The sequence below is a fragment of the Micropterus salmoides genome, unplaced genomic scaffold, assembly GCF_014851395.1.
Source record: "Micropterus salmoides isolate LMB-PRFRI ecotype aquatic unplaced genomic scaffold, ASM1485139v1 Ms_hic_scaffold_20, whole genome shotgun sequence".
In the NCBI taxonomy this organism is placed as follows: Eukaryota; Metazoa; Chordata; class Actinopteri; order Centrarchiformes; family Centrarchidae; genus Micropterus; species Micropterus salmoides.
Genome location: NW_024041151.1, coordinates 28,387,231 through 28,406,041, shown reverse-complemented (window position 1 = coordinate 28,406,041; position 18,811 = coordinate 28,387,231). Strand labels below are relative to the sequence as shown.

The 18,811-nt window shown below is 39.5% G+C and overlaps 1 protein-coding gene across 2 annotated transcripts in view; it reads left to right on the top strand.

Moving 5' to 3' along the window:
* Positions 1-18,811, top strand: part of LOC119914376 (WD repeat-containing protein 7) — a 127,567-nt gene that overhangs the window by 57,856 nt on the left and 50,900 nt on the right. For both annotated transcript variants that reach the window (XM_038733659.1, XM_038733660.1), the window contains exons 20-22: positions 6,550-6,668; positions 8,252-8,375; positions 17,207-17,320. In XM_038733659.1, the coding sequence (XP_038589587.1) occupies positions 6,550-6,668; positions 8,252-8,375; positions 17,207-17,320 (357 nt within the window). The remainder of the gene's footprint in view (positions 1-6,549; positions 6,669-8,251; positions 8,376-17,206; positions 17,321-18,811) is intronic.

The window sequence follows — 18,811 nt, the reverse complement described above, 5'->3', positions numbered from 1 at the left end:
ATTTTATTGACCGTTTTTAAATTTGTACCTGTTGCATTTTGCTGCTCAGCTGGCTTTGAGTCCACAAGTAAGGGTCTATGAATGTATTGAAATATATCAAATCATATATTGAAAATGTCATTAGTTATTGTATCTTATATATGTTAAAGATGTGATTTTAATTTGTGAAAAAAAACTGTTTTTATTTTTCATTGTCAAATACCTTTAATGGGAATTTGAAAATTAAAATGTCCAATACTGAAATGACATACATCATTTCATCTCCACAGTATAGAGGTTTCAGCTTTCTGGCTCTAGACTAAGACAAATCTACATTCAATTTGATATATAATATAATATATAATATAATAATTTTACTTACAGGTAGATGTTTTAACAGACATGTTGGTCTTTTAAAAAAAATACGGTTTATGTTTTTAATATTGGCCCCAAATGAATATGTGTTAATAAAATGCTAGTGCCACAGTCTGAAACCTTTGTATCCTGGTCTAGGATTTTTCAGCCTTGGTGTATTTGGGTGCTTCATGGTGAAACTAACGGCTGCTTTTTTAATCTTTTTGCCAAGTGTTTGCTGGGAAATAAGAAATTGAGTGTCATCTTTGTTTCACTGGTGTTTTATTTCGACATTTATGTGCCTTTTATGAACTTTGTATCTTTCCTCCAAATAGGAAGTCTCCTCTTCCTTTCTGCTTTGGGTGTGTTTCCTGTTTCATGTGTTTTTTTTCATGAAATTTTTTTGCTTTGTGGATGTTATTTATTATTGTTTGTACATTTCTCTTTTACTAGCTTTTGTGCAAATCATTTTGTTTAAAATGTTCTTTCTCCTTAATTTCTCTTTTTCCCTCTGAATATTTTTTTTGTTTGCTTCATTGGGTTTGAGTTTGGAGGGTTTGATTTTAATTACACAGCACCCATATTTGATTTCCTTGTTGATACCAAGACCAAAGCAGTTTGTCGATGACATATTTGCAGTTTTAATTGTTTAATTGTCTTTGGATCCAATTATGAGCTGGGCAGGTAGGAGAAAGTCAAAATCCCTGGTGGACTGATCCAGGTTAGCACATCAGAGTCTCTGAATCTGAATCCTTGGTATCACTTTAATAATTTTTATCACCAACACATGTCAACACACACATTGTTGTCTATGTACCTTTTTTTTAATGGGAAATCTTGCTAATGCTAGCAGCTATTACTTACTATTATTGGCGTCTGTTTACTGTTTTATATATATATTCACAAACTAACAGCGCTCATGTGCTAACCAAGAATGTTAACCATATGCTAATTTGTAGTAGCAGTTACTTATAAATTATGCTAAAGGGAATAATAATGGGCTCATCATCATCCCAATTTACAAAATTACTCCGAGGTTGTTTGGACAGTAATTATTGTCTGCTAATAAACTCTTATTGCTAACAATAATTAGTGTTGTGGTTCTGTAGGTTTTTGAGTTAATATGACAAAGCTAAACGCCAACATTAGTGGATGAAATGGATTAGCCTACATCCAGTTGCTGTAAACTTTTGATTTGGATTTTCTATAATTCATCTTTCCACCAAGTCCTGCAGCCTATTTTCTGTAGGAATTATGTTCATTGGATGATTCATCACCTCACCACACTCATGTCCAGTGCTAACAATCAGTTATAATGCAGTAGTGTTCTTTTTACATAGAGAGGTGTAAATGATTTTAATCTAGAAAACTGCAGATGGTGTCCTGTCACAGTCCTGCAATTACTTTGTTTTTTTTGTTTGTTTGTTTTTTTCCTTAATCTTAACTATATCTCAACCATGGTTTATCTATCATAACAGCTATTTTCTCCTAACCTTAATAGAGGCCATGTCCAGATATTAAAATCATTTTTAAACTTTAAAAAACTTTCTCACTCAGTGTAATCCGGGGTACTGCACAGCCGTCTAATAGCAATGTTCTCATTTTGGGTTGATGACAGGGCATGTTTTGCCATAGTTTTTTATTATTTTCCCCAAAGAAAATTAAAATGTACCCATTTTGTGCCTACTAATTGTTGAGTAGGGCATATCAGGTTGATGTAAACTCAACATGAGTATTTGTGTAAAGAGAATTTTTATAAGCATTATTTTTTTACTTTTTACTACTTTTCATGTGATGGCCTCCTTTTTTCATTATTTATTCTAGATTAATCTTCTTCTTCCCTGCTGCCTGACTGCTTGTCTCCTCTCTCCATTTGCTATTATATATTTATATATTTCTTTCCTAACTTGTTCTTTCCTTCTTGACTATTTCTCTCCTCTTCCTTTGCAAGCTGCTGTTGCTGCCACAGCCAACACCAGCACTGTTACTACTGGTACCACTGCTGGGGCCCCTGGGGGCCTTTCTCAGGGGGGCCCTGCTTCTCATAACATCCCCTCAGTCAATGAAGGTATAGACTGAACTGACGGGTACCGCTTAGGGAAAGTGTCGGAGCCATACTCCTTTTTTTCCCCTTACTTATCTTTGTCTTAGGAAATCTTCTGCTTCCTAGATATTCTTTCCTACCATCCTTCCTTCTGTCTTTACTTTTGTTCCTTATCTCCTTCCCTTCTTTATGTTTTATTTCTTCATTCCTGTTTTACTTTTACACACTCTCTCTCGACGCCATTACAATTCTTCACCTCCCCTCTCTTCACTTCATCAGTTATTCATCTCCCCACTTTTTTCCCCTCTTTCACTTCTTGGGGTGTGTCACCTTATTTCTCTTTTCTAGAATCAATCTTGTTTTTTTCCTGCTGCCAATGTTAGGTTTTCATCTCAGGTGTCTAGCTCCAGTTTCTGTCTTTCATTGTTTTGGTCTACAGTGCTGTCTTTTTATCTGTCTGCCTGTCATAGCTGAGTTCAGTCCACTTTCAATCCAGTCAGTTGAAGAAATTGGTTCTTCAAATTTGAACACTGCAAAACACTTGGCAGAGGAACTGGTCAAGTATTTTTACACTTGCAGGACAAATTAAATCAGCCCTGCAATATTTGCAAGAGCTTAATTTGCTTAATCCCAATATATTTCTAAAATATGGAAGAATACAATAATGGAAATTATTCATTACATAATTAAGCACAAAACCAGTAGTACAAGAACAAAAACAAAAAACAAAAAAAAACATCCATCCTACCCCTAGTCCTCAGCATCTTTTCACAATTATTAGCTTGGCCTTGCAATTTGCAATTTTGTAGAAAAGGTGCAAGTTGCATATTTTTTGGCAAATACATTTTTGACGACCATTATCATAACAAATACTCCACAAGAGCCTGTTGGAACTGTATAATATGTCAGCAATTGTTTTAAATTTAAATGCAAGTTATTGAAATTTGCGGGCGCAAATGACGAGTATCCTAGTGCAGAAAATTTGGTGAGACAAATCACTTTGTCATCGGCAAACAAGCGGACTTTACTGAAAGTTAGAACTGATGCATTTGAGAGTGCATTGACTACAGTCGTTATGCCGTGGTCTTTTGTCTTTTTTCAGTTGTTGGTAGTATTGTGCAGTCCTTTTTTCTTCCTGTCTGTCTGAATGTCCATGTCTCCTGACGTTTCAGTGTTTCTGCTCACTGTTTGCATGCTTGCTATTTCCACCTGATAGGATGGGGAGTGTGTCACAGGGGGGAAAAAAAGACCAGCCAACAAAAACTATTTATACAGACCAAATTAAATCAATTCAAATTTTTGCTTGGCAATGACTAAATTTAGTCGTCCCTCTGTTTTCAATTCCAGCACATCCACCTGACACTGTACTCACACATTCTGAAAAGGGATACATTGTGAAAGTTCTTAAAATATCTGAAGAAATTATGTTTTTTTTTTTTTTTTCATTTTAACTTGTATTGTAAATTAACTAAAGTGTAATCATTGTACTTTATAGTTCGAGTTTTTCTGTGTCCCTGACAGAGCCTAATGCTGTTTTCTCTTTTTAAACAGCAATTAGATGTTGGCTTTCACTATATAGTGAATGTGCTAAAAAAATTTAACCTGTTCCACATGTGTGGTTTCAAGTGCCTTTCAAAGTTGATTGCCTTTAGTTTCTAATTTTCAGAGACTAAAACAGAGCTGGTCAGGATCATTTTTGTTTAGTTATATACTGGAAAACAGCAAGCATACACACAGAGGCTCATTCCTTCCCAGTACATTTAGGAATATATAGAAATAAAATTACCCTTCAATTTTCTGTAGAGTTAAACTGTAGCAAGTATCTCATGTTCTTTATTATGTTTTTTCCCCCAAAAAACTGCCTTGCAGAAACCTTATCAGTAGTAGTAGTAATAAATTCAGGAATCATTGCCAGTAGCTGCAGCAGCAGATGTAATATGTGTTGTTAGTAGTAGTTAGTAGCATCAGCAGAAATAGTTGTTGTTAGCTGCAGCAATGATGGGAAAGAAATGCTTCATGTTTTCTGCTCCACCCACTGGGAATAGTCTGCAAAGGAATTTGAATACAGTAGATGAATCTTATATTAAATTAATTTTTTAAATTAATTTGCCCTAGAATTATTTGGTGTTATGTTGGTTGTTTTGTAAAATTATCTATTTTAAATATTGACTCATCCATTGCCTGACTCTTTTTATGCTGCTGTCTTGGCCGGTCTTCTATTCAATCGGACTCACTTGGTTAAATAAAGGTTAAATTAATAATAAAATAAATTAGTAGTACCAAATAGTAAAACATGTTCTTGGCAGTAGTAGTAGTAGTACTAGTGGTACTAGCCGCAAGAATAACAGTAGTAGTGGTAGTAGAAGTAGTAGTAGTAACTGTTAGCAGCAGCAGCAGCAGCAGTAGTAGTTAGTAGCAACAGCAGGCATAGCTGCTGTTAACAGCAACAATAGTAATAGTAGTAAGCACTAATAGTTAGTCCTTAAACTAGCATATATTAAATCATCTTACAGTAACTACTTTACCCAGTGAAGTCACGCACCCATGTATAAGGTACAGTGAGGATAGCAGACCAGAAGTATGACTGAGGAAATAATATCTGTATGACATCAACTTTATATTAACACTCTTACAGCTGTAGCCTGTAGAGTCTGGTAAAATATTGAAGCAGGGTCTGCCATATCATATTGGTGTCATGACATCATCTTTCGTGTAATAGCTCAAAATATGATAGCAGAGGAGCTTCCTGTATCAGCAGGTGTGCTGACAGGATTTCTATTCTTACCCAGCATGAGTTGGCTTCACTGTTCCAGGTAAAAGAAAATGTGGGAACAGTCTCAACAGAGAAGGAATCAGGGTTTAATAAGTATTGGTAGTAATGGTGAAGGGTTATCTTTGAATTTGTTTTTAGGAAATAATTGTACAAAATGACTCAAATTACATTTTTCAAAATTTGAGGTTTCTGCAAGACAGTGATGCAAATGTTGCATCTGGAGGTTGACTGATTATTCTCTCCCAATATTGAGACAATTGGGTTAATATTGTATAAGACACGTCAAATATTTGACAGATTTTTTTTTTTAAGATTGATCACAGTAAATTTGCCAACCTATGCATAGAATATTCATGAATGCAGTATGTTTGTAATATGTTGGTTTGAGTTTTCCCTGTATATTTCAATGGCGGAGGTAAGTTTACACGGTTCCCTCGGCAAAGAAATTTGTCTGGAATTTCTTTCCTGCTTAAAAGCCGTTCAATGTCCATTCAAGTGCTTTTCACATACATGCATCTTCTTTGGAAACCATATATTGAACCAATATATGTGAATGAGGTGCTTGGTTTATGTGAGTATCAGCAAATAAACATTTCAGTCCATTTTTTTGTCACATGTAAGACATGTAAAAGCTGGTGTATATTTCTCTGGTGTTTGGTGTAAAATACAAATATATGCCAATGTATTGCCTCAGACTGATACTCAGTCCTATTGAAGCAAGTCCAAGACATTTTGAATGTTATGAGGCTTTTTTTTGATCCACCTGGCAGTGATATCTGTTTTTACCTGTTAAATGCCATTAAACATACTCGGGCTGTGGTTAGCAGGAATAATAACTTTGCTCTAACCAAGACCACACGTGATGGCCAGTAATATTCCCATCCTGTGTTTGACTGTTGTTAGTGTGATTTTAGTACAAAGTACAATGTGTGTGTTTGTGCGTGTGTATGTGAGGATATGATAAATTCACTGCTGTCATATAAAAAACATAGTTTTTCAGTCTGAAGGGGCGACTTTAAAAGATAAAAATGAGTGGCTTGTATGAGGGATATTTTTTCACTTTCCACCATGATTATGATAGGAGATGGTTTATTTAACACTTCGGTTCTTTAGCAAGATTTCTTTATGACTACTGACTTGAATCCCAGAGAAATTGGCTGTGGGTATTCTTGGTCCCCGGCAGAGGATTGCTAATTATTTTTGATGCCGCAATCGAAACAAAATTGTCACTTAAAAAGAAACATGAAACGCAAACTGCATTTTTATGTGACAGCAGTGAGGTTTATGTATGAGCATGTGAGTTGCTTTGAAATAGTATCCACTGCCCCTCCCTGTAGTCTTTTCTGACTCTGTGTGTGTGTGTGTGTGTGTGTGTGTGTGTGTGTGTGTGTGTGTGTAGGTTGGAGCCAGCTGGCAGCCATGCACTGTGTGATGCTTCCTGATCTCCTTGGCCTGGACAAGTACAGACCTCCTCTGCTGGAGATGCTGGCGAGGAGATGGCAGGACCGCTGTCTGGAGGTAAAACACACACACACACACACACACACACACACACACACACACACACACACACACACGCGCACGCGCGCACACACACACACTACTGCATGCACAACTCCAAACTAAAGCTACTTTCACACTGCAGGCCAATGTGATCCAATTCCGATTTTGCCCATATGTGACTCAGATCTGATCTTTTTATAACAGTGTGAACAGGCCAAGTGACATGGCTGCAGACAGTTCATAGTGGAGTCTGATATGGGCCACATTTAAACAACAATGTGCACTGTCAAACAATAAAAAAATCGGATCTGGGGAAAAATTGGAATTGAGCATTAAGGCCTGCAGTCTGAACGTCGCCTAAGCCTTCCAGACCTAACCAGGATGTAAAAAAATAAAAACATATATATTGCTAAATGCTCATACTGAACGTATCTGCTGAACTTTCACTGTCTATATATTGTATTTGTTTTCCGTACTATTAACCATCCAACAAATTGTCTGTCTGTCTGTCGATGCAGAAATGATGGACACAGTATTTAAATAGAGACAAAAACCTGCAGTTGAAAATCGATTGGAAGGCTATGTGGTGTTATCCAAGCTGTGTGCAAATGGTTACGCAAGAGAGCTTTAGCTTGTGCCAGATATTAATGAGCTGGGCAGATGCTAACATCTACAAAATGAGGCAAATACCTTTTGAATTGAAGGTGTGGTTGTTACTCAAATCCCGTAACTGCGCACTATGCCACTGGCTGTATTGGAAAGCAGCCTTAAACGACCCTTTCACAAGCTGCAGAAATACTTTCACTTTCCATTAATTGTGTATTAAAGCGAATTTAGTCTCTGCAGAACAAATATAGGCTACGCACTGTATAAAAATCTTAGTCAGATGTTTACTGGATTGATTCTAATAGCCTAAATTGACAGAATCATCTTGTTGTGCAAAGCATGGCTTTCTTTTGGTAGAATTTTTATTAAAATTTCTCTAATTCACTTGGATGCTATTTGTTTTTATAGCGATGTCCAACACGGAATTCATTAAATAGAATGTCGCTATTGAAACTAACTCTTGGCTTACTCTCAGGCTACTAGCTGTTATTTACACAGGAAAAGTGTACAACAAACATTTTGGGCTTGACATGTGACTAGGGCTGGGCGATATGGCAAAAAATGTTATCACAATACAAACATTTAATACCATTCGATACCGATAATTATCACAATAAATGTCAAATCATTTATTCTTTCAAGTTTAAAGGCTCATTTTTGCTTCGCTTTAATCTTGAGAAGCTGCATTCAACCTTCACTGTAAGTTTCCAGCTAAATTGAGGCTTTTTGTTGACCCTAATGATTAGTAAATCTTTTTTTAGTCCTAACAAAATAAGTATCTTGAAAAATTATGTGCTACTTTGTTCTTGATTAAAATTAAATCAAACCTTTATTAATGATATATTGAAAATTCCTTATATTGTTATTGAGGAAAATTATATTGCGGTAATTATCATGATTGATTGGGTTGGCCTGCCCCCGGTGCTGAAAAAAATCCTTGAGGAAACGCTGGAATAGTCATAGTCATAACTTTACCCTCTTTGCGGTTTTAGGTGCGAGAGGCAGCACAAGCTCTCCTATTGGCTGAGTTAAGAAGGATTGGCCAATCAGGACGAAAGGACACCATCGACATGTGGGCTCCCTACCTGCCTCAGTATGTGGATGCTGTCAGCTCCCGTAAGTACCTTAGACTGCTTACATCTGAATTGAAAGAAAGATAGGAAGGAAGAAGATATAGATGTAAAAAAAGGAAAGATGGGAAGAAATCTCTGTTTGGTTCTTGGTGTCACATAATGTGACAGTAATTGTTCACTTTCTTTAGCATGTTGGCATTCCAGTTGTTAAATGGGAACATCTGAGAGTTTATATTTTAAATTGTAGTGTTTCCCCTAGGATGGCGTTGTAGCAGCAGAGGTATGCAACATTTTTTTGTGCTCTGGCAAAGTGCACCCTGCTTTATACAGTGTGTAAATATGAAACACCTATACAACATGTATCACACATTGCACACAAATTTGGGTGGGGGGTTTGGTGGTATCATTTCATATCATTTTGGACACTTATTATTACCTGTTATCTGTGTACAAAAAGTTGGAAAACGCTTGAAAACAGCTCGTTTGTAGCCCAGCCTCTTCCCTTTCATCCCTGTGACGTCACAGGGATGAAAGCCAAATGCGCCTCATATAATGCTCGCCAAGCGGCTACAAGCACTCAAAAACACCGGGGAAAAACACTGAGCTGCAGCACACAGTGACAAGACGTCCGTCTGCTGCCTCTCCTCCCTTCCAAACACTAGCTACCCTCCAGGCAGTCAGTGGACATAAAGTTGTTACTGTGATGTAGAGACAGAGCTCAGTTAAAACTTTATTGATGAAAGATACATTTGTTACATATTAATAACTCACCACTCTGAAACTCTTGCTCCAGTCCATGTGGCCAAGCTGGTCGGCAACATGTAGCCTACAGCAGTACGCATGTGCAACTCCCAACAAAGATCATTTAGAGACAAGATGCATCAGTCAATAGCTAAAAGGAAGCCTTCAGGGAGAAAGGGTGAAAAGAGGAGCTGCAGAAATGTGCAGTATGACAAAAAATATGGTGTTTTTTGAAAATGAAACCTGTTCTGGTACAAACCCTAAATAATAATAATTTTGAACCAGAAAATGAGCCATGATGAAATGAGCCAATACCACATCTTTAATATGACCTCAGAATCATTATAGATATGATAGTTCATGTTTGCGTATTTGTCTTAATTTATAATTTTACAGCTTTAAGTATATATTTGTAAAGAAATTAACTCAAAAAATAGGCATGACAACCACCTCCCTTCTGTATAATTACCAAGCATTTCATTTGCACAATAAAATCCAAAAGAAATGTATTTTCATTAGCTTAAAAGTACTAGTTTGCATCCCTAATTTTCAGTCAGCTCCTTAATGGTCACCACCATCCTTTGCCATCCTACCATTTTTCTGTCCAGAGCCACCAAAAAGTGGACTGAAGCCAGGGGAGATGTTAGCTAGCGCTAACAGCCTTTAGTTTTCCAACAGTTGGGAAACAACAGACAGACTTTTCCCCTGCTTGCTCGCATTTACTGTCACTTACTGCCTCTCGCTCTCTCTCATTTGCTCACCCACACACTCGCTATACACACACATTACACCCTGCCCTATTGCTTAAAATACTTAACTTAAGCTGATCTTATAACCGCACCTGTCACGTAGATGTCCTTTGAAGAATGAGGAGAGGAAGCTAGCCTAGTGTATAGTGGTCGCACAGTGTGTGAGTGAAAGTCATTAGTTGCACGTTGATATCTGTGAAATTTTAGTAGTGGCGGTCATGAATATTTAAAGAGGTAACACTGAAGTGTGTGTTTACTACTGCATATGTGACAAAACATTGCATAAAACTTTTTGTGGCTCCAGAGAAATTGCCTCAGGTGATGTCACTTGAAGTCAGCGTCGGTTGGGGCTGAAGACCACAGGTTTAGAAATAAAAGTCTGGAGGTGTGGAGGAGTAAGCTTATCAGACCTCTGTAGCACACTCCTCATCTCTGCTTGAGGCTAACAGCTTAAGGCTATATTAGCCTGTTGGCAGTCGTCTCGATGGATTGTGGGTAATGTAGTAGCCAAGTTCTGACAAGGAAGAAGAATATGTGGAAAAAATGGATGATATCTTGATTCTATTGCATCCAATTTTGGTCCTTTTTTTTTTTTTTTTAAAACCTTGTCAATGTTGTACCGGTGCAATGTTAATTTGATGGAGTACTTTTTAAGATGTTCCACATAACATCCAATCTGTCCAGCCAATGTTGTTGTCGGTAGTGGTTTTTAGGATCAGTGAGCTTAACTTTTTTCATGCTGTAGATAGCTAGCTATGTAGGAAGATGATGTCCCCATTCTTAATCCCACCTACAAAGCTGAGATTGGTCAATTTTTTTAACTAGGAGAAACAGCTGTTTATAGTTGAAACACAAGACCGACCTGAACAAATCTGAGCCATCTAGATTTCTATCCCTTTCTCTATTATTTGTCTCTTTCTGTCCTTCACTGTCTTTTTCTCTCTGTCTGTCTTGTGTATATTCCCTGGTCTCTTTATGTCTATAGTTAGAGCTGCTGATGGGAAGAAAGGTGAATCTTCACCTTGTTTTACTATAAACAGTCTTCTGAAATGGTGTGTGTGGGGGTGTGTGTGTGTGTGCTCGCTCTCGCGTTCAGGAGTTGCCCTGTGGTTGCTGAGGATGTTGGGGGTTTCTCAGGGGAACAGTTGCCATGGAAACGGGCACCAGTCAGTGTTGTGTTACCACAGCAGTACCACAGGCGGGGTAGGTGGGGGGAGTGATGGGCCGGTGACCTCAGGGGACAAGGGAGGATGGAAGGGGGAGGGAAACAGTGAGAGAGATAGAGCGAGGTTAAAGGGTCATTGAATTTTGATATGTGTGCTGCACAGCAGGGCTGGAACAGACGGTAAGATGACTCCTGCTGGTCTTGATATCCTGGAATATCACGGGTAAGTCGGGAATGTGTTGAATACTCTGGAAATAACCCTTTAACCTGAAGTTGTTCTTGAGTCTGTCTACTATTAAAACACCAAATATGGGATTTCCACACATTTTAAATTCAAAGTCCAACACTTTTCCTTCTGGAAAACAGGGTGTGTCAACCTTTTCTGCTCATGTTTTGGACCCAAAATTCTCTCTGAACTCCTCTCTACCATCACATAAAAATTGCAGGCCTACTTTTTCCCAGAAGCTAACCAGCACTAGCAGCAGTAACATTGCTTTGGATTTGCAGGTTAAAAATGTTGTTTTGGTATAACAACGTGATGTGTCACCATTTCACAAGGCCCCAATAAATCTATGAGAAGGCTGACAGATACTTCCCAGTGAATCAATATTCCAATCAGGTCTCCCTATACCATGTCCACAGTACATGCTGATGGACATAAACTCTTTTTTAGCTTGTTCTCTAGGAACCCACTTCAGAAGTTAGGCGTCATTGTTGTTAAAGCTCTACTCAAGCATCCACCCGTTCAGTCCACACAAGCTCTGACCTCCAGTAGCAGTTCATTGTTCTCAGAAGCAGCTGTCCTGTCAGCAGCGCAGAGCACATGAGTATGTGAGAGGACAGCGGCGGAACAGATTGCATCTTAACACATGTTGGAGATGGTGTGGATTTTCACATTTTATAAAATGAAAGCATATACTTGTTCCATAATGACAGATGAGTGTTGGACGTCATACACATTATAAAGTCCAACTCGAGTGAGCAACATTTGCTGTAAAGTGTTGCATTATTGCAGTGGTTTCCAGACTTGGGGCTGCAGAGAGGGCTGAATAAATGATTGGTACTACAGCAAAGCATGAACGAGTGTGTGAAACTGTGACATTAATGGTTAGCAGATGCTGAACCAACCCTAAACAACCAGCTCGTACAAAACAAAGCAAATATAATGAGGCTTGACTCTGTTGGGTAATCAAATGCAGAATATGCTCCTCTAACTCATTTCCTGTAGCTGCTTCACAATAAAATCCTCCAGCTGGTTTGCTTTGAATGTAGAGCAGCAACAATAAATGTAGCTTGACACTGCTTACCTACAGCTCTGATATGGATATTAAATTCACCACAGCACCTGTCGGGTGTGTGATGACCAGCATCAGACAGCTGGAGGGATTAAAATATTAGCATCATTAACTGTCGTCCTTCAAATAGGATTACACCAACTGGCCCCCCAGCCAGAGTAGTTTTTTTATTTTATTTATTTATTTATTTTAATCTTTATTCAGGGGAGCTTCACTGAGAGGAAGCCTCTCTTTTGCAGGAGGCCCTCACATTCACACTGTTACACATTCACACCTGGTAGCTGCCCAGTACAACCGCAGCCTGGTCTGCTGGCCACTAAGCAGCTCCACTGGAGCTGTTTGGTTTATGGGCCTTGCTCAAGGGCACCTCAGTGGTGGTGAATGAGGGAGGGCAAGCACTGCTTGGTTTATTTCCACACCCAGATTTTATCCCGCCGGTCCGATTGAACCGGCGACCTCACAAGCTCACTTCTCTAAACCTTTGGGCCACCACTGCCCACTACTTGAAGGAAAACACCTGAATTAGTTTTTAGTGCCAAGGAGTGATGAGCGAGTGATGGTTGGGCTGGCTTAGCATGAAGACTATAAGCAGTGTGAAACAGCTGGCCTCGCTCTGTCCAAAGCTTGAAAATCAACTGCCAATACCTGGAAAGCTCACAAATGAACACCAAAGTATTTCTTGGCCAACAACAGGCGGGAGCAGTGACCATATCTTGGAGAGAGCCCACTTTACATGCTAATATTCACGCACACTTGATTAAACAAAGTCCCCTACATTGTTCACCCTCATGGCGGAATGAACACAGGGCAGTTTTAAGGGTCAAACTGTGTGTGTGTGTGTGTGTGTATGAAAAGCAGCTGTTTCTTTGATCACTGAACAGCAGTCACCATTCCCTCTCTCTCTCCTCTGTCTCTAGCTTACAATCTGCCTCGATCCATTCAAATCATGAACCTGCTGCTGTTAAAGATCCACCTCCTCTCAGAAAGAAGAGAAACAGAAAGAAGAGAGGAGCATGAGATCCAGGAGGTTAACAAGGCATGCTGGGAGCTATGTGTCATGGCTGACATGACAAGCTTGACCTTGGAACAGCCCCCCCCTCCTCCTCCCTCTCTTTTTTTTATTTATTTATTTTTTATTATCCCTGAGCTACACAGGACAGTTGAGTTATAGGCCCAGGGTGTGTGTGTGTGTGTGTGTTTGTATGATTGAATTAAAGATGAACCATCTCATAATTAGCCAGTGTGCATAAGTGTGGAAAATTAGACATGCATCCTGTCAGACCTGCAATTAATGTTTGTTTTTAAAAAAATCCCCAACCATCATCTTTTCCTTATCTTATTGAAGTGTTTCTGTCCTAACCAAAATGTAACCATAGTTTATTTGCAGTAACCATCATTTTTACCTAACCTACTCCGTAGTTGCCAGGCACTGATATTTTGGCATTTACCATAATCCAGGGCAATACCAAAATTCCTGTCAGATGGCATTCATGTCCTGCATGTCGTTCGTTAGGTTTAGACTAGTAAAACACTTTTCAGAAAGATCGTTGTTCGATTAAATATGAAATGAACACATCCCATCTCATGGTTCTCATGCTGCCTTTTTCAATATTTAATTTATGGCAACAATATTTTCCAAACCTCAGCCAAGTGCTTTGAGTTGCCTAAACAGAACCATAAAGCTGATGATACATGGGGCAACGTTTTGAGCAATGTTGCTGGGGAAATCTTGCTAGTGGCAAGTCTGACTAGGTTTTGAACGGATAGAGGCGGTGCGGGGAGGGTGGCGGTGTGGTGGGGGAAGGGGATTACGGTAGTAATCTTTACTCATTACCATTGACGGCAACGTAGCCCTGCACGATTGCTTTAAAAGTTGCTCCGTGTATCATCAGCTTAAGAATATTCATCATGCTTAGTTGCTCTGATTGGATATTGTAGGAAGACAAAAAAATACATTGTCAGTGAGCAAATATCTTTATAAAAACATACTTATATTGATAAAAAAAAATTAAAACAGTCATTATTTCTTTGAAAACACATTTTCTGGTCATTCTGGTCGCATAAGGATGATTTCATTAGAACAAATGACTCGAGAATCTTGGGAAATTAAAGTGGTCATATTATGCTCATTTTCAGATTCATAATTTTGTTTAGGAGTTGTACCAGAACAGGTTTACATGGTTTCATTTTCAAAGAGCACCATATCTTTCTCATACTGCACATTGCTTGAGCACCGCTTTTCACCCTGTGTGTTGAACACTCCGTTTTAGCTACAGAGTGAGGCATCTTACTTCTACAAGATCTTTGTTGGGAGTTGCACATGCGCAGTACTTAAGAACTACCAGCCAATCACAAACAGTACGGAGGGCCCTGAAAAGCCGCTAAACATGGCTTCAGTTCAGCTGTATATGTTCCCCTTACCAGCTTAGCAACATGGAAGGAGCAAGAGTTTCAGAGTGGTGAGTTATTAATTTGTAACAAAAGTATCTTTCATTCATCGTTTTAACTGAGCTCTGTCTCTACATCACAGTAACAACTTCATGTCCATTGAATGCCTGGAGGGTAGCTAGTGTTTGGAAGGGAGAGGAGAGGTGTGTGCTGCAGCTAAGAGTGTTTTTCCACCGGTGTTTTTGAGGGCGTGTCTGACTAGCCGCTAGGAGAGCATTATGAGTGTTTTGATGTGATGTCACAGGGATGAAAGGGAAATGGCTGGATTATAATCGAGCTGTTTTCAGGCAGTTCAGAGCAGAGTTTTCTGTGGGAGATGGGAACTCCCTTTGGGCTGGACTTTCACTTTGTAAACCTATAACATGCACAAAAAAGGTTTATAACACAATAATGGAGAGGGGAAAAGCCAAAAAGCATTATATAACCTCTTTAAGGGAAAATCAGTATGCTTTTTGTTTTTGTAAATGCCACATGCGGACACCCAGCTTCATGCTCTCATCCAAATACGGTCACTTCTTGAGGGAGACAGCCAATACACCAAATTTGAGGCTTAAAATCAGTAGTCCACAAACCATGGTGGCTATATCCATTTATTTTATACAGTCTGTGGTTGAGAAGAATAACCTCTGAACACACCCAACATCACAGCTAGGTGCGTACTCTTTAAAGTCACCTAAATAAAACTGTCATATAAGATGAATAATATTAATATGTTTTGTTTATACATGAATTCCCATGTGGTTTATTATAACTCTGCTACTCTACATTGTCCTTTTTACTACTGCCACTTCTGTCTGCTTTGGATATACATCTGTTGCTTGTCTGTTTGTCTCAGTTGTTGTTTCACAGTTTTTCCTTATCAGGGTCAGAATCCAGTGTCTAAAGTAGAGGGTATCATTTGCTGACAGACCCTCTCAGGCAAACTTTGTTTTGGACCGTACAAACAAATTGTACTTGACAAGATCATCCTCAGTGAACACGCACTAAACATGTTTTTCATGTCAGTACAGTTCATGTCAACTGAAAGTGGTTGAAAGGGAGATAGCTCTGTTTATGTAGAAACACCGTTAGTCTTATTGTCCAGTCACAGCGACGCATCAGTTAAGTTCAATTAAGTTTTTATCACTTTAATCGACAACCTGGCTGTGGATCTGCCTTCTGTGTGTGTGTGTGTGTGTGTGTGTGTCTGTGCACGTGTGTGGGATGTAAAGCTGTACCGAGCCATTATCTTGAGCTGTCAGAAGTGTGTGTGAGTAGGTTAATTGGAACATGAAGCACAATGTTAACCAGGTTTAATCAATTGAATTATGCAACAGTGTAATCACAGTTGTTTCCTCAGTTTTTATCCTCATAAACTTATGTGATGTTTGTTTTATGTTTTTTTTGTGTGTGCTATTTCAGCCCAAATTACATAATTCCTGAAATGGCCTTTCATCCCAAGGGTGATTGTTTTCTTGCACTGGAAGCACTGATGAGGGAATGTGGGTATACGTGTGTGTGCATGTGTGTAAATCATTAATTAGGCTGTTTTCCCAGAGATTAGCCCAGCATAGGCCCTGTTACCTTTAGTCGCTTCATTCATTAGCACAGCATCATTCATTAACTCGGCCACTAATGAAAAGCCACTCTTAATTGGCAATGGAGAGATAAGGGCTAAATGAAAACACTAAATATAGAGTGTGTGTGTGTGTGTGTGTGTGTGTGTGTGTGTTTCCATTCTCGAGATAAGGAGGAGGTCTAATAAACCTTTATTAGCTTCTTAACCAGGACAGTTAGTCTGATAATAAGGACACAGAGACCTGATGTGATGAGCTTATTAACAACACACACACACGATGGGGGCTGAGAAGGGTCATTGAAATACCACATACACGGATGATTGTTCATATACAGAACTAAAAGATGTATCAGTATGTTTTTAATGTTAAATGTTGGCAACTTATCCCAGTGCACACATGGGGTTGTATGGATAGTCTCTGTGAAAGAGATTTGATCTGGAATCAAACAGATTTTTAAATAAATTAATAGACGAACCACCTTCCTCCTTTTCTTAAATATTCAGTCACATGTGCACGGTAACATGTTTTATGTGTTATATGTTGGAAAGAGCATGCGCATGTGTGGATGAAAAAAAGATTCCCTCTCCTTTATTGTACTAAAAGGACAAGAACATCCAGGAGTATTCTGATGACTCTTCTCTTCTCACCCCCATACACACAACCACCGTAACATAAACCTTACCGTAACATAAACCTTACCGTACCCTAAACCAAGTCTTCACTCTAAATTTGATTTATGTTATGGGGACTTGCGTTTTCTCCCCAAAAGGCAGGCGACTGTAAAATGATTTATGTCATCACAACATGAGTAATACATGCGCGCGCACACACACTGCCCTGGTGGTCCGTTTGTTTCGTGTGACAAAACAGGCTGATATTTAATATTAACTAAAATGTTTGTCTCTCTCTTGCCTCAGCTGGAACAACCACTGAGCCCTCCCCTCCGGCCCCGCCTCCCCCTGAGGCTCAGCCAATAGAAACCAAGGCTCCTGAGGAGGAAATGGACGTCACGGATGATGACATCACTGCAGGTAGGGACATAAGTACAACCTTTAAAAAAAGCCTCAATTAATTACTAGATTTTGTGTTCAAATGTAGCTGGTGTAACATTTCATATTTTTCTTGGAAGGAATGTTGACATTACAAGTTGAGCATGTTTGTGCTTTAGCCATGTACAGTGTTAAGCTACCGGTATTCTATTTCCAGTTAAGTTAATGTTACCAGTCTATGGAGGGAGAAGGTTGCATTGCTGCTGCTTTGTCAGCTGGCGATTCTGTCCGCTTGTGGATCAGCTAGGTGCAGAAGAATTGTGGCACCAATGCAGTCTTTGCTGTGCAGTGTTCGAGCTGTGCAGGTTGGAGAAAACGATCGCTCTGTCCTTTGTTCTCCCTACAGAGTTAGCAGCTCTGCGCTAACTGGCTTTGTTGCTGCTGTTGCTGCTTGTTGTTGTCAGATTTTGTGTTGATGCTGATGGTGCTAACTTGTGTCGGTGCTTAATTGTACCGGCATAACAATATGATCAGTGAACAGTGCTGTTGGTCCGTGTGTCCATCAGTCTGCAATTACACCAAACGCTAGTCGGCGGCAGCGCTACAGCGTCCACTGTGTTGACTTTTGCCAGCAGAGCAGGCTAACTTCCGGTTTAGCCCTCTGCTAACGTGAATGGGGGTAAAATTGTAAACGTGCGGCTGGTGTAGCCTTTTTCTAATGTTATCGACCGAAAGGATCACATTCTGATAGTGAAACGAGTCATTTTGCTCGGGTTGTGACGGTCAAATATATTGATCCACCGCGTTACAGCCGCCGTTTTGGGCGCTAGTAAAAGTTACTTCAAAGCATGGGGCACTTCCTGTCGGCTCGGAGGCATTGCGAGGCTACCCAGCCGACCAATCACAGTGCTTATGGCCCGCGTCGACGCGACGTGTAGTTACATTTTTGAGGAGGTGCACGTCAGGCTATGCCATAGAGTAGGCCGTCGATTTGACGCAGAAGTATAATTTGCACTTTACTGTGAAAGGATTTAGGGATCCTTTTCCCCAGTGAGCTGTGGCGCCTCGTGTTTTGATATAAGAAACATTAAAAACTCATTTATCATTTATGTGTTGTTGAGTTAAGGGTAAGAGTTTTGCTGAATGTAGATTAATCATAGTGTGTGTGAGGTTGTGTGGATGTGTGTGTGTGTTTTCTAATCAGTCCGTGTGTAATGCCAGCATACTGTGATCTGCATGGTGTTAAAAGCAGTTTGGTGTTTAGTGTGCAAACATTCCATCTCTCTCACACTCCCGCACGATAAGGTGAGAAACCTTTCTCCCCAGGAAACGACTGACACCTGCAGCACAGGTAGAAAACGCACATACACACACCAGTTTTCCCAGTCCATTTATCTTTTGTCACATTTCCCTGAAAGTTTAACTGTGACAGACGCGGACCGGTAGATCAGCCAGGGGGAGCTTCTCTAGTGGCTAGTGACTACACTCACACAAACATTTATTTTTAAACAGTAGATTTCTATTTATACTGAT